Raw genomic sequence first — 15,219 nt, 5'->3', positions numbered from 1 at the left:
TAAAATTAATTGAGTGTCATTAGACCCCTTTCAATGGATACAAATTCAGGAAAACAGAACAAAACATATTTAAATTAAAAACCAACAGAAAAGTGTGGGGACCTCATTTTTATTTATACAAAGACAGCAGCCCTTCTATTTCAGTGGGATGAAACGGGAAGAATGTGTAGCTCCGATACCGGGGCGACCGTGCTTGACTGGCTTGTAGGTGATAGAGAACTCCCCCAGGTAGTGGCCGCACATCTCAGGCTGGAGAGAGAAATGTAAAATTGTTAGTACGGAGCAGGACAATACTGTTACTAGACAACTAGAATACACCTGTACCACAACTACCACAGTACATTGTGCACTGACAGCTTCAGACATAAAACTTTTAAGGCCAAGACTGATACAGGACCAAAACATTTATGGACAACACAAAAATCTGTGATTGTTACCAAAGGCTTCAAAAATACAGTGAGGCAAATCAAGTAATAGGCAATTGACATGCAGGTCAATGGATACAAAATCCCTTGCAAAAAGTAAAATACAAAAAGTTATTTACAATCGTAATCTCGGGAGGTGCCATTGTGGTGTCTAGTAGGATTGGACGGTATAACGGGGAATTTGGAAATAGCCATGGATAGGCTTTTCCATACCGATTAAAACCATATTTGAAGATGAATGAATTTGAATATTTGTCGTTACTTTTGAACTAGGAGATAAAGCAGATTGAGTTCGGCATTTCACCCATCACATATTCATGATGAAGCATACTGGTAGTCCCCAGTAACATGGTGTTTGTTTACAAGCACAGTGACGAGACCGGAGCCTTCAGTCACTCACTGTTGTGCAGCACGCGCCAGGTGACCTAGTGATAGTACGGAATTCACAACTAAATATTTGCCAGCTAGATGCACAACAATGCCAAAAGTATGTAGACATGTGTCAAAAAATCTCATTCCAAAATCACGGGCATTGATATGGACCAGGTCTCTCCTGGAAGACATGTTATCTCAATGAGAAAAACCTGTATATGTAAAGGTACATTTTTGTTTTATGGAGATGGTACCCCCTTTGCTGATATAACAGCCTCTACTCTTCTGGAAAGGGACTGCTGCAGGGACTTCCATTAAGCCACAAGAGCATTAGTGAGGCCGGGCACCGATGTTGGGCGATTAGGCCTGGCTTGCAGTCTGTGTTCCAATTCACCCCAAAATTGGGCTCTGTGCAGGCCAGTCAAGTTCTTCCACACCGATCTCAACAAACCATTTCTCTATGGACCTCGCTTTCTGCACAGGGGTATTGTCATGCTGAAACAGGAAAGGGCCTTCCCCAAAAAAGGCCTTCCTTGTGTGAGGCTGCTCAGCCATGGAATCCCATTTCATGAAGCTCCTAACAAATGGTTATTGTGCTGAAGTTGCTTCCAGGGGCAGTTTAGAACTTGGTAGTGAGTGTTGCAACTGAGGACAAACAATTTTTATGCGCTACACATTTCAGCACTTGGCGGTCTTGTTCTGTGAGCTTGTGGGTGCAGGTAGCCTAGTGGTTAGAGCGTTGGACTATTAACCGGAAGGTTGCAAGATCGAATCCCCAAATTGACAAGGTAAAAATCTGTTCTTCTGTCCCTGAACAAGGCAGTTAACCCACAGTTCCTAGGCCTTCATTGAAAATAATAATTTGTTCTTAATAACAGACTTATCTAGTTAAATAAATAAACTTGTGTGGCCTACCACTTTGCGGCTGAGCCGTTGTTGCTCCTAGATGTTTCCACTTCATAATAACAGCACGTACAGTTGACCGGGGCAGCTCTAGCAGGGCAGAAAATAGACGAACCGACTTGTTGGATGACGGTGCCACGTTGAGTCACTGAGCTCTTCAGTTCAGGCTATTCTACTGCCAATGTTTGTCTATGGACATTGCATGGCAGTGTGCTTGATTTTAAACACCTGTCTGAAACGGGTGTGGCTGAAATAGCTGAATCCAATAACTTGAAGGGGTGTCCACATACTTTTGGCCATAGTGTATCTTATTACTATTACATTAACTGTCTGAAATGTGCTAACTGCTATGCAGTTGTGCATTTGGTTTCGTTCTACCTGATTAGCTCTCGCAAAACCAAACTTCTCTTGGTAACAGCAGAGAATCTCCTTTTGGATCAAAAGCCTTGCTGTCTAAAAATGTTTTGTGAGTGCAGCAAACTGAGTAGTATTTTTTAGTTCCTTGTATAACTGAGCTGGGATGTCTGTACTGTAAACAGTTAATGTCAGAGACTATAAAATGTTCACAATGCACTCTTTAGCATTTAGCTAGCATTCAATATGGAATTTTACATTAAGCTATTAGCATTGGTAACCTTTGGATTAGAGGCTCAGTGAGGTTAGACAGTTTTTATTTAACTAGGCAAGTCAGTTAAGAACAAATTCTTATTTACAATGCCAGACCAAACCTGGAAGACGCTGGGCCAAATTGTGCGCCGCCAGACCGCTGCCCCACCTGGAGCCCCCAAAATAATACCCCTTGTGTTCAGTGTCGGTATTACCACATTTCCCAGGACAGCACAAGTTTGGTATGAAGGTATGACAATCTGGAAACTGCCCAAGCCTACCCATAGATCTTTCCCATAACCTCACCTTGATTTCAACCTGGTTGAAGGTCTTTCCGTTGTACACTCCGACCATGGAGCCAACCATCTCAGGCAGGATGACCATGTCCCTAAGGTGAGTCTTCACCACCTCAGGCTTCTCCATGGGGGGAGCCTCCTTCTTGGCCTTACGCAGGCGCTTCAGGAGGGACTGCTGCTTGCGGCGAAGGCCACGGTTAAGTCTCCTCCTCTGGCGGGCGCAGTACAGCTGCATCAGCTGTTCACTGGAGGAGAGGAGGCATGATGCAGTCAGGCATACTTTCAGATTAACATTCAGCATCAGGTCCAAATAGCAGACATCTACAGGGAAGTTAATTAAACATTTAAATCCAGACTGTACTAAAATAGCCTCTAGAATTTCACATATTTAGTCATAGTCCAAGTAATTATGTAACGATATGTATTTTATTACATGCAAAATTGAGAAAACGAATGAAAATGGAACACAGCATACCAGTTGCCATAATAATGTACCCAACTTTCGAAAGAGAGAACGCCACTGTCAGACCTCACCCTTCTGCAAGATGGGGTTCATCTAGCATTGTTATGATGGTTACACTCAGAAAGGGCTGAGCTTTCACCGAAATACCACAATGCAAATAGCCAAATGTAGTGGCGCATTTACTGGATGAATTGATTTACTCACTAGGACATGTCCAGAAGCTGGTCCAGGTCCACACCTCTATAGGTGAACTTCCTGAAGGTACGCTTCTTCTTGATCTCGACATCCGCCTAGAGAAATCACGCAAACTACTTTAACACAGTGGATATTGACGGCCAACGAAAATGAGTGTTAAAACGAGACGTTCATTAGGAATATAATTAATAATAGTTATAGCCACTATGTGTTAGTAGAGTGCTGTCGTGCTTACTTCGGAATCCCCTGTGATATGCAACTTTTCAGGAAAGTTAGGAACCAATATACACAGGCAGTTAGGAAAGCTAAGGCTAGCTTTTTGAAACAGAAATGTGCATCCTGTAGCACTAACTCAAAAAAGTTCTGGAACACTAAAGTCCATAGAGAATAAGAACACCTCCCCCCAGCTGACCACTGCACTGAGGCTAGGACTCTCACCACCGATAAATCCACTACAATTGAGAATTTTTATAAGCATTTTTCTACGGCTACCCCTACCTCAGTCAACTGCCCTGAACCACCCACAGCAACTTGCCCAAGCCTCCCCATTTCTCCTTTACCCAAATCCAGATAGCTGATGTTCTGAAAGAGCTGCAAAATCGGGACCCCTACATATCAGCCGGGCTAGACAATCTGGACCCTCTCTAAAATTATCTGCCGAAATTGTTGAAACCCCTATTACTAGCCAGTTCAACCTCTCTTCGTATCGTCTGAGGTTCCCAAAGATTGGAAAGCTGCCGCGATCATCCCCCTCTTCAAAGGGGGAGACACTCTAGACCCAAACTGCTATACAGACCTATATCTATTCTACACTGCCTCTCTAAGGTCTTCGAAAGCCAAGTTAAACAGATGACCGACCATTTCGAATCCTGTACCTTCTCCGTTATGCAATCTGGTTTCAGAGCTGGTCATGGGTGCACCTCAGCCAAGCTCAAGGTCCCAAACGACATCATAACCGCCATCTATAAAATACATTACTGTGCAGCAGTCTTCATCGACCTGGCCAAGGCTTTCGACTCTGTCAATCACCGCATTCTTATAGGCAGACTCAACAGCCTTGGTTTCTGAAATGACTGCCTCGCCTGGTACACCAACTACTTCTCTGATTGAGCTCAGTGTTAAATCAGAGGGCCTGTTGCCCGGGCCTCTGGCAGCCTCTATGGGGGTACCACAGGGTTTAATTCTCAGGCCGACTCTCTTCTCGGTATACATCAATGATGTTGCTCTTGCTGCTGGTGATTCTCTGATCCACCTCTACGTAGACGACACCATTCCGTATACCTCTGGCCCTTCTTTGGACACTGTTAACTAACCTCCAGACGAGCTTCAATGCCACACAACTCTCCTTCCGTGGCCCCCAACTGCTCTTAAATGCATGTCAAACTAAATGCACGCTCTTCAACCGATCGCTGCTTGCACCTGCCCGCCCGACCAGCATCACTACTCTGGACGGCTGACTTAGAATATGTGGACAACTACAAATACCTAGGTGTCTGGCTAGACTGTAAACTCTCCTTCCAGACTCACATTAAGCATCTCCAATCCAAAATTGAATCTAGAATCGGCTTCCTATTTCACAACAAAGCATCCTTCACTCATGCTGCCAAACATACCCTCGTAAAACTGACCTTCCTACCGATCCTGGACTTCGGCGATGTCATTTACAAAATAGCCTCCAACACGCTACTCAACAAATTGGATGAAGTCTATCACAGTGCCATCCGTTTTGTCACCAAAGCCCCATATACTACCCACCACTGCGACCTGTACTCTCGTTGGCTGGCCCTCGCTTCATACTCGTCACCTAACCCTTCGCTCCCAGGTCATCTACAAGTCTTTGCTAGGTAAAGCTCCACCTTATCTCAGCTCACTGGTCACCATAGCAGCACCCACTCGTAGCACGCGCTCCAGCAGGTATATCTCACAGGTCAACCCCCAAAAGCCAATCCCTCCTTTGGCCGCCTTTCCTTACAGCTCTCTGCTGCCAATGACTGGAACGAACTGCAAAAATCACTGAAGCTGGACTCATATCTCCCGTACTAACTTTAAGCACCAGCTGTCAGAGATTCTCACAGATCACTGCACCTGTACATAGCTCATTATCTATGTATCTTGCTCCTTTGCACCCAGGTATCTCTACTTGCACATTCATCTTCTGCACATTATCACTCCAGTGTTTAATTTGTATTTTATAATTAGCCACCACGGCCTATTTATTGCCTTACCTCCCTTATCTTACCTCATTTGCACACACTGTATATATACTTTTTCTGAATTATTGACTGTATGTTTGTTTAATACGAGGGTAACCCTGTATTGTATGTGTCAAACTGCTGTGCTTTATCTTGGCCAGGTCGCGGTTGTAAATGAGAACTTGTTCTCAACTAACCTACCTGGTTAATAAAGGTTAAATAATCAAAAATGTCTCTAAATGACTAAACCTGACTCGGTAAATAAACAGAAAGCTAGCATTAGCACTGCAGGCAACCGTATGAGCTTAACATGCATCCCAAGCTTTGTGGTAGCGTCAATAATGTTTCATCCTAAAATTCACCAATGTATCAATTGATACCTAATGATGCATTGCACTGTATGGTTTAATAAATCAAATGTATTATAACTTAGCTGAGATGGACATAGATGGTCAAATTCAGGTTCTTGTAAAATTGGGGCCCTACCATTTTGCCTGATGTTCCGGTGAAAAGAATGTTCCGAAGTCTCGTTTGTGCTAATATCGCGCGACTCGTAGGGACATCCGGCTATCTATTTCCGGCCAGGCAAAATATTTGTATATTTCACTGGACCAGTAGGTGGATGTATTGTACAATAACTTTTATCTTCATCAAACAGTGCAACTTCCATTCAAGTTGAAGTCACTCACCATAGTCGGGATACTTCTATAGGAGATATCCAAATGAAAACAAACAGCTAAACAATTTGTGTCATCTTTTTTTACAGCTGTCACACAAAAATATATCTAACATGGAATAACACAAAGGCAGGTGGTAAGAGAAAACACATTTTATTAAAGACACCCAGCCCACCACACCTGATAATGTTCATACACAGTACAATGTTATCCTGATTATGTGCCGTATAAAGTCAATCACCATCTATAAATAAACCATGTAGAAAGAGGTCCTGATTTCGGTACCATATCTTAATTTTCTTCTCCCGCGTGATCTCCTTCTGAAACTGCAAAGTGCCATACAACAGAGCTTCTGCTGTGTGTGGACAACCTAGAAACAAACATGTGCAAGAACAAGACATGTAATACCCGTATGTCTGTATGAAAATTGCTAAGAAATTCTGTGATATCAACCCACCTTACCTGGTACCAGAGGAGGCTGGTGGGAGGAGCTATAGGAGGATGGGTTCATTGTAATGGCTGGAATCTAGACAATTCTGTGCTTCCAACTGTGTGGCAACAGTTTGGGGAAGGCCCTTACCTGTTTCAGCATGACAATGCCCCTAGGGCACAAAGCGAGGTCCATACAGAAATGGTTTGTCGAGATCAGTGTGGAAGAACTTGACTGACCTGCACAGAGCCCTTACCTCAACCCCATGAAACGAATTGGAAGCATGCTCGTGGCTGAATGGAAGCAAGTCCCTGCAGCAATGTTCCAACATCTAGTGGAAAGCCTTCCCAGAAGAGTAGAGGCTGTTATAGCAGCAAAGCTGGGACAAACTCCATATTAATGCCCATGATTTTGGAATGAGATGTTCATCGAACAGGTGTCCACATACACTAAATTACCAAAAGTACTTCTCTATTCCATCAGTGACCCAATTGACTCAAAATCCCATGCCGACAACACTGCATTTTTCACATACCATGCAATTAGTATGTTAGGCTATGGAATGCAGACATTGTTTATGTCCTAATTAAAGCCACATGATCTAATAATCGTAGCCTAAGTTATGATAACCATGTAACTAATGAGACACTCTATAATTGTAACTAATTGGCACATCAGGCTGGTTTGTATACAATGCATGTCTTTATTCACACATATTTCCCAACTTCCATAAATGTTTCTATTCATAATGAAAATATGGATTGAAAGGAAAGCCCAAAGATATATATATAAAACCAAAAAGGTAGTAAGAGCAAATTTCCCTTCAGAGTCAGTACAAAATAAAAACACTTAACAAAACTATATATAAATAATCACATTGAATGACAGAGTTCAAAATCAAAAATATGTTTGATCCTCTTATCAGTGAATCCATTAAAACAATGAAGAAAATTGACTAAATTTATCCAGTATCCAGCTTGGAATGTTGAAAGCCTGAATGTTTTTTTCCCCAAGATACTCTAAGCCAAAGAAAACAATCTTGGCTCCAGTTGCTCTGGTTATGCAAACAAAGGAAATATTTCCTCCAAAGAAAGTATACAGTTGGCATACATAAAAACGTGGACGGTGGTTTGTTTTGAAGGTCCAAACAGATACATCTTGTTGTCTTTTAGATTACCAAGTAAAAATACTGAATGGATACAAATAATTACCACAAATTCACATCAATTATGGTAATATAAATGTATATAGGTTACATTAACAATATGACCTTTGGTACAAGGATAGGTAAATTACAATTATGGAACAGTCCATTTTTGAACTGGGGATTTTTAATAATTGAATTCTATTGGGTCCTTTCAAAGATGGATTCCAGGCAATATTTGCCTGAAGATAAAAAAAAAAAAATTGCCATAAACATTTAAATGTACCAATGGCAAACAGTTGTTGAGGGGGAAACTGGCAAGAGGGCTTTGGTACTTTACTAAAAGCTAATCATTGGGATATAAAAGCTAATCACAGCCCAGACACCAGTACTGGCTTTAGTGGTTACACTTTAAAAACACATAAGCATAGCCATTTCAACAGGAATATAAAAACCTACTAATGCATAGTATATGTGAGATATGTCTAACATTGGTCCTAACCGGTGCTTAAATGAGGGCAAGAGGGCACTATTGTCCAATACCAAAAGGAGATCAACCAAAAGGCGGATGTAACAAATTACTTTGAAAAAGCCTTTCTTGATGTTTCTTCTGTTTTCAACCAGCACAACCCCCCTTTTAATAATCTGTCCCCTCTTGCTGGTACACCGGTACCGCTTCATCTTTGAATTCTTGGTAACCCTCGTCTTGGTAGTCAGGGACATATTCTGCTCCGGCCCCATTCTGCTCCTCCTCGTTCTTGGGGCAGTACTTGGCGTTGTAGATCTGACGACCCAGGCCAAAGTTCTGCCCGCTCTGATTGGCACCTGCATTGGAGCCCATCTGCAGTGACATGGTGCTGTTGTCACATTTGTCTGTGCCCAGCTTCTGGTCATAGATGGCACGGCGGGTTCCTGGAGCTGTCATGCCAGCCTGCGGAGAGGAAGATAACTAATTCACATGTAGCAGTCAATTCAAATAAGAATCCATTAGTAAAAGCCTAAGTTTACTAGTGCAGTTATGTCCCCCATTGACAATATTGATACCTTGATTGAGTTAAGACATGGTGAAATTAATGAGAACTTGCATTTGCTTTTCTACACATGGACTTCTACCTGACTGGCCCCCTTGTTGGTACCCATTTGCAGACTGATGGTGGAGTTGTCCATGGGGGGCAGGATGTGAGCCTTGGGATCGTAGAGGTGCCTCCTGGTGCCGTATGCATTCATGCCCGCCTGGCTGGCACACTTATTCGTCCCCATCTGCAGAGAGAGACAGATATCAGTTATAAAAGGAAAACAGCAAAGGATGAATGGAAAATTACAACCCCCCCTTAGATGGAGTTTTCAGACAGACTGAGAATGCCTGAGTAGATATCATCAAATCAACAATATTGTTCTTGGCTAAAATAGAAGTCATGCCAAAGGGCATATAAAAGTTAGGAATCATTGATGTAACCCCACATGCAACCCTTCAATAAGAAATATCCAAAACAAATAGAAGTTATGAAAAGATTAAATAAAATATGAGTTTTATGAGTTTTATAAGAACAATAGCATGGATGCCAGTCTGTCTCTGCCTTAGCCTGTTATAAAGGCTGTTAGCAATATGTATTGGTTAGCTTTGCTACTGATGTTTTTTTGTTTGGCAAGACGGCAACAGAGCTGGCAACAGCAAAAAGAACAACATGTTCTTCAGTGGTATCACTGTCAACACATTCCCTCTTGCCTGCAGTCCAATGACACACTGTCCGGCCTTCATCTTCTCCTCGTCGAATAGCCTCTCCTGTTTGTCTGCGTACTTCACCCCAATGTCCACTCGGGACTGGCAGCCCTTGGTCTTGGCCTGCAGGGGAAAGTGTACAGAAATCCAGTCACTGTTGAATGCCCCAACATTTTATTGGACACAATTCTATGAGCTTATTCAGGAGGGGGCTGTATTTACATCCCGCTTCTGACACCATATGTTGATGAAGACGAGACACCATTATTTTAGCTTCTGGAACATCTTTACGAAGACAAAACCTGACATGCAGTAATGCTCTGTTCAACAAGGTCAAGCGATTTATGCAAGTGGCAATTACACAGTTCAAATACAGAAGATTCTCATAAGGGATGCAACCATAAAAATGAGTTTTAAAAGTTTTACCGTGCCAGCGAGAGACAGCAGTGTGCTCTGGACCTGGGTCATGTTCCCACTCTCAAACAGGTCGTTGGCCTCAAAGATATCATGGGGCTTCAGGCCGTACATTTGGATAGATTTGATGAAGTTGGTGATGTTCTCCAGCTACAACCAGACGAGTGCATAAGAAGAAAAGATGAGTAAAAAGCTTTCAATAATTACATGAAGGTAGATTTTAGGAAGTCACACCTATAACGAGGCCATCACAAGCCATTGAGCTAAAAGGATCTCTCTGGCACACCGAGGTCTCACTATATTTCATATTCTAACCCAAATTCTATTTCAGTAAACTCACTGCTCCAGAGAGTTGCACCTCTAATAATAACAATCTACCTCTGCTTTTAAGCTAGTAAAAAAACAGGCTTGGTCAGCACAACAGCTCAGATATATTCTCTAACTGTAAAACCAGCTGGTAAAGTACAGTTCAAGTCTGTTCACGTAGAGAGAACAATCCAAGCAGCTCACCTGATGCCAGTTCATGGTGGACGAGTTGATCTTTTTCACAGAGCCAGGTTGAAGTTTGTTGATCAGTCTAGGGGAGAAAGAGAGTTTGCTTACTTAGACTGCAGCACCTCATAGGTAACAGAAGGAATCAGAGGAGAAAGGGGTCTATATTACAGTAAAACCCACAGCAAGGAGGACAGACAGGACATATGCAATGGATTGTATGATTTGATGTATAATGTTGTAGCTAGCAGAACATTTATGAGTGATGTCTTTGGTTGAATGCATTGGCTGGTGCCATAAAATGTGTAGCTTTATGGGTCAATAAAGCCACATTGTACATAGGGACGTGATGACGGATCCTGGCCCTATTCAGAAACGTACTTGCACAAGATGACACCATTTTTCAGGCCTTTCTGGAAGTCTTCCCCGATGTCACATCCGGTCGTATCCTCGATCCAGACCTTTAGCTCCTCCTCCCTCTGAGGGTCGTACTTTCCGGCAATCTGGGGAAGGTCAAAAGTTCATTACATCTTGGAAAAAGTTGCACAACATGTAGGTTACACTTTATTTTACAGTAATGTTTCCACTGGTATTTAGGAGAAAACTTCCCAATGGGTACTTCAAATAGTTACCAATTGTGTAGAATTATCTGGTACCTAATGGTGGCCATTGCTGCTTGTTTGAATGAATCCCAAAGAAACAAACAAGTAATTCATAGATTATTACAGTGTAATTACTATTTTACCAGGTACTTCCCGTATTTAAAAAAGTGCTACTAACGTATGTGTGGAAGTACTCATCATCAATTGATGACTTGGTAGTGGGCGTTTTCATCTCCAGAACCACAGCAAAAATAAAGAATATTATGGTTTGTGCGTGTTAAAATTCTCTCTCAAGAGTTTATTATGGGCGGCCCCAAAACCATGATTCACGGTGTCAACCAATTGGGATAACTTTGTGTGTTATTCTTGCTGTTTAACAGCCCTTACAGAGCCAACACTGACATTAGCTCAAACACAAAACGCGCACGCATCCTGTTCGGTTAACCACTTAAATCTCCTTGAAGCACAGGAAGGCAGCTGCATGGTATAGGGGAGAGTTAAACTATGCAATTTGACGCTGCATTCCTTGTTGAGAGGGTGTTTAAAGTGTTATCCTGATTTGTAAATACTTTGGTTGAGTAAATAATCAAAAGAAAGTGTGAAGATGGAAACTGGCACTAAAAGCAACGCTTAGAAAACGTCATACATCTGCAAAAACACTGCAATGTTTGTACAGAAAGTTCTATTTTTTTTAAAAGGCCTCTATATCTCTCAACAATGCATTTTGAGGTTGAAGTTACAAATACATACCAAAGAATAGTAAGACTGAGGAATAGGGTCAAAATATTCTCCACAAATTTCCCTCCACGGCTAAAATGTGAAGCGGAACTTTAAGTACAACCGAATAAAGGACTTTCTGGGCAAACCGGTCCTGTCATTATATATTTGCTTCATTTGATTATCCCCAAATTAAAACAACATTGACTGCTTTAATTGCCCCCAGGACATTTGAAAGATGTAATTTCGAGAGGCATGGTGAACTCAAGGAATTCATTCCGAGATGCAATTTAAATCATGGGGAATGAGACTGTTAGGACGCTGAGTTGAAGGAGTTTAAATCAAATGGATTGAACATGGACCACTATTACGTTCTCAAAAAACATATTTGATAGTCTTGTCTAGTGGATCAGTTCCAACGTCTGGGTTAACCATAATTTCACTTACCATCTAGAATTGTTAAGGGGCCTAGTCAAGGAGGAAAAACTCCTTGAATAACAACACTTCAATACTTCACATTGCATTGCTACATCATTAACGGCAGGAAATACCAGAGACAATGGACATCATTCATTGGGTATGAGAGGAAACCACCAGCTTTACATCCACTTGGCTACCCGTACACTGTTCTGAGGACCAATGGGAAACCCTCGCCAATATAAGGACTCAGCCAAGGAATGCAAACAATAAATCAGCCGGTGGTCTAAAAGACACATTGCTAGGTCTCAGACACAGAAGAACATAATGCACATGCATCTGCTATGTGTAATCTGCAGTTAACTGGATCAGGGTAGTAACATGGGGACCTGAGTATTCCTTTGTATAACACAACTTGGAACATGATGGGTAAAGTTTGTTGTTTATGAAAGATAAACAAAAAATAATATTATATTAGTCATTATTCTCTATTTACATAAGTGAAGAGCCAGGTTGGCGAACTTTGCAAAGCATTTCAATTTCATGTCTCCCATTACACTGTAAAAGTGTAACACACGATTACAAAAAATAATAAGTACAGGAACACAAACGCTCTAAATATTCACTGTAAATGTGTGATAAAACTGTTATATTTGGCCCGAGGGATACAGTAGTAGGTTAACTCCTGGTTGTGCCATCCACACTGTCATTGATGTTTTGGATGAAGGGCATTTGCAGATAAACTTAATCTAAGATCACTTAATTGGTCAAGTACACACAAGGTCCAACCGATTTGGTAGAAGCAAACCTCCGGTTGCCTGCTCACTTCCCGACAAATTTTTCCAGTCGGACCGGGATTCGAACTGGCAACCCTCTCTAACAGCTATACTACCTGCCACCAGAAAACACTGGCACTATCTCCTATCAACGTTTACTTTTGAAAGTTGTACATGTTCAAAAAGAGAACATATTTCTATTTGGATTGTTTTGCGATACCAATTGTCAAATTACGTACGTAGGCGCACTGCGCACTACAATAGCCATTCACCAAGGCCCCAATCCACCACAGCGCAGGATGCAGCAGTTGTTCTCGTGATAGGACTGTGTGACCTCTGGATGGGTGACAAACTCAGGGACATGGATGGATGGATGCATGAAAGACCTACAGTGTTGTACTGACCAGTTTCTCTATGTAATGGGACAGTATAGGGATTTTTAACTTGCCACAAGAAAATATACATTGCCAACACGGGCAACGCCCATGCCTTTTTTAAGCGCTTCCCAAAAGTAAACCAACTACTTAAACCAAACTAAAGTTTTTTTTTAAATGAGCATTTTGTCATATTAATGAACAGTGTTATCAAACGTATGTGCGTAGCCGGTAAAACTTGTAAATTGATAAAAGTTTCCCGCTTTATTAAGGTCATTCCAAAAGTATAGTAGCTTTGCCCGTTCCACGTAATTATCTGTACACTCAGTCTACATCATACCCATGTACCCTAAAATACCTAGGCATACACATTTTTCAATAAATAAATCAAGTTTTCCGTAATAAACCTCACTAACGCTATAGGCTACTACCATAAGGCAAATTATTCATTCGCACTTTACTCCCTTCCGTCAACACTTACCTTGCTTTTGACTTCTGCAGAAAACCCATAAGCAGGACCTCTGTTAAATGATGAGCCAGACATTATTATAAACGAGTTACTTTGTTTTTCGTATAGACACTTTGTATGAGTTTCTTTGTGCAAATACTTTTATTTTCGTTTCTCTTCCAGTTAAACTCCGGAGTGAACTAAACACTTCCTTTCTTTTTTCTTGCAACCAATAAAAATGCTTACACGAACTTGTACGCTTCGTTAATCGATTTTAGGCTCCACCTTCCCCTTTCTGAGTCTAGGTAGTGACTCGTGATTGATATCAAAAAGTCCTTATATGGAAGGAAAGTCCCACATTCCTGAATGGTGGGAGTATCCTATGGTCCAACCAGCAGTCATGGAGTCTTGAATCACCGTCGGGAAAAGTTTGAGTAGAGGAACTACCAAAACGAGCTACTGAATGACGTAATGATACTACTCTTGAGACACATTTTTTTAGTGTAAAGGACCCCCTTTGCTCGTTCAAGGGGTTTGGAATTCTGAGAATGTTAATATCACTAGTAGGCTACATCCAAACGAGAACACGACATAAAACATTTATCCGAATATTTTAGTTTAGCCTACATTAGACAAATTAGCATGATTTATGTGTTATTACATTGTTATAAACCACAGTTAGTTTTGTCTACAATAACATCATAAAACACTGATAAAAAAAAGTAAAGTCAATTCAGTGACCATTTATATCACTTCAGTGACAGAAAGGCAGATCAATTCTGTTTTTTTCCCCCACTAATTAGTATTTTGACCAATCACATCAGATCTTTTCACATCAGCTGATTTGATTAGTGGGAGAAAAAAAATCATAATTGTTCTGACTGTCTAAACGCAGCCTTAGTGCCGTTGTCAATTCAATTCGAGTCTTTGGAATATTATATTGATAATCCATGACATTACACTTAGTCTCAAATGAAAATGGCATACTGAACTCATTTGGATACCTACCAACAACGTTATCCAACATCTTTAGCCCAATTCAGTATCATAAGCTATTTCCTATTATTCTGTGAGTTCCACCGATGAAACAAGACTGTTACTACTAATTGGATACCACGAAATTGGGGAGAAAAGGGGGTAAAAAAATACAAACATTTATAGGTTACAACTTCTTTTTTTTTATTAGTCTCGGGCTGTTGTCGGTAGGTGCACCGATTCAGCTGCACTGTGGCCTGGTCGGCCAACTGTTGGCATTTTTTAACCATTTTATGTGTCTGAAGGTACAAACTCTACCTTCACGGCAGGCCCATATGGCAAATGAAGTGCAGTATAGGCCTATAGTTGATACTGTGAGATTTCAAAACGTTGAAAACCATGACTAGAGAGAAACTGTCAATGAATACAGCAAAGAGATGCTGTTTTTATTAGTGAGTTGATGTGTAAGTTCTTACAACTGTCGACACTTTGTATTCAACACTTTCATAAGCCATAAAATGCATGTTTTTCCTATTTCACTAAGCACTACAACAGCGCATTTTGACTCAAAGTGATCTTGA

The 15,219-nt window shown here is 41.3% G+C and overlaps 2 protein-coding genes and 1 non-coding gene across 4 annotated transcripts; all 3 read right to left on the bottom strand.

The window, feature by feature from the left end:
• Positions 1-93: 93 nt before the first annotated feature.
• LOC115103254 (small ribosomal subunit protein uS19) lies at positions 94-6,039 on the bottom strand. 2 transcript variants are annotated; one of them, XM_065005872.1, is made up of 5 exons: positions 5,939-6,039; positions 3,270-3,355; positions 2,613-2,847; positions 1,713-1,790; positions 94-249 (listed from the first exon to the last, which is right to left on the bottom strand). In XM_065005872.1, the coding sequence occupies exons 1-4, from the start codon at positions 5,939-5,941 to the stop codon at positions 1,755-1,757; spliced, it is 360 nt and encodes a 119-aa protein (XP_064861944.1). In that variant the 5' UTR covers positions 5,942-6,039; the 3' UTR covers positions 94-249; positions 1,713-1,754. The 2 variants fall into 2 exon arrangements, with proteins under 2 accessions (XP_064861944.1, XP_029479935.1); XM_029624075.2 differs by lacking the exon at positions 1,713-1,790 and having other exon boundaries at positions 5,939-6,035.
• LOC115103417 (small nucleolar RNA SNORA35) lies at positions 3,090-3,222 on the bottom strand. Its single transcript, XR_003859597.1, has one exon. It is a non-coding gene; the product is annotated as a small nucleolar RNA SNORA35 (small nucleolar RNA).
• A 1,203-nt stretch (positions 6,040-7,242) lies between the features above and the next one.
• Positions 7,243-13,899, bottom strand: LOC115103252 (calponin-2-like). Its single transcript, XM_029624070.2, has 7 exons — positions 13,697-13,899; positions 10,711-10,832; positions 10,348-10,414; positions 9,850-9,987; positions 9,430-9,546; positions 8,817-8,963; positions 7,243-8,634 (listed from the first exon to the last, which is right to left on the bottom strand). The coding sequence occupies exons 1-7, from the start codon at positions 13,757-13,759 to the stop codon at positions 8,341-8,343; spliced, it is 948 nt and encodes a 315-aa protein (XP_029479930.1). The 5' UTR covers positions 13,760-13,899; the 3' UTR covers positions 7,243-8,340.
• Positions 13,900-15,219: the final 1,320 nt, after the last annotated feature.

This window comes from Oncorhynchus nerka, linkage group LG20 (genome assembly GCF_034236695.1).
Source record: "Oncorhynchus nerka isolate Pitt River linkage group LG20, Oner_Uvic_2.0, whole genome shotgun sequence".
In the NCBI taxonomy this organism is placed as follows: Eukaryota; Metazoa; Chordata; class Actinopteri; order Salmoniformes; family Salmonidae; genus Oncorhynchus; species Oncorhynchus nerka.
This window is presented reverse-complemented; position numbering and strand designations above follow the sequence as displayed.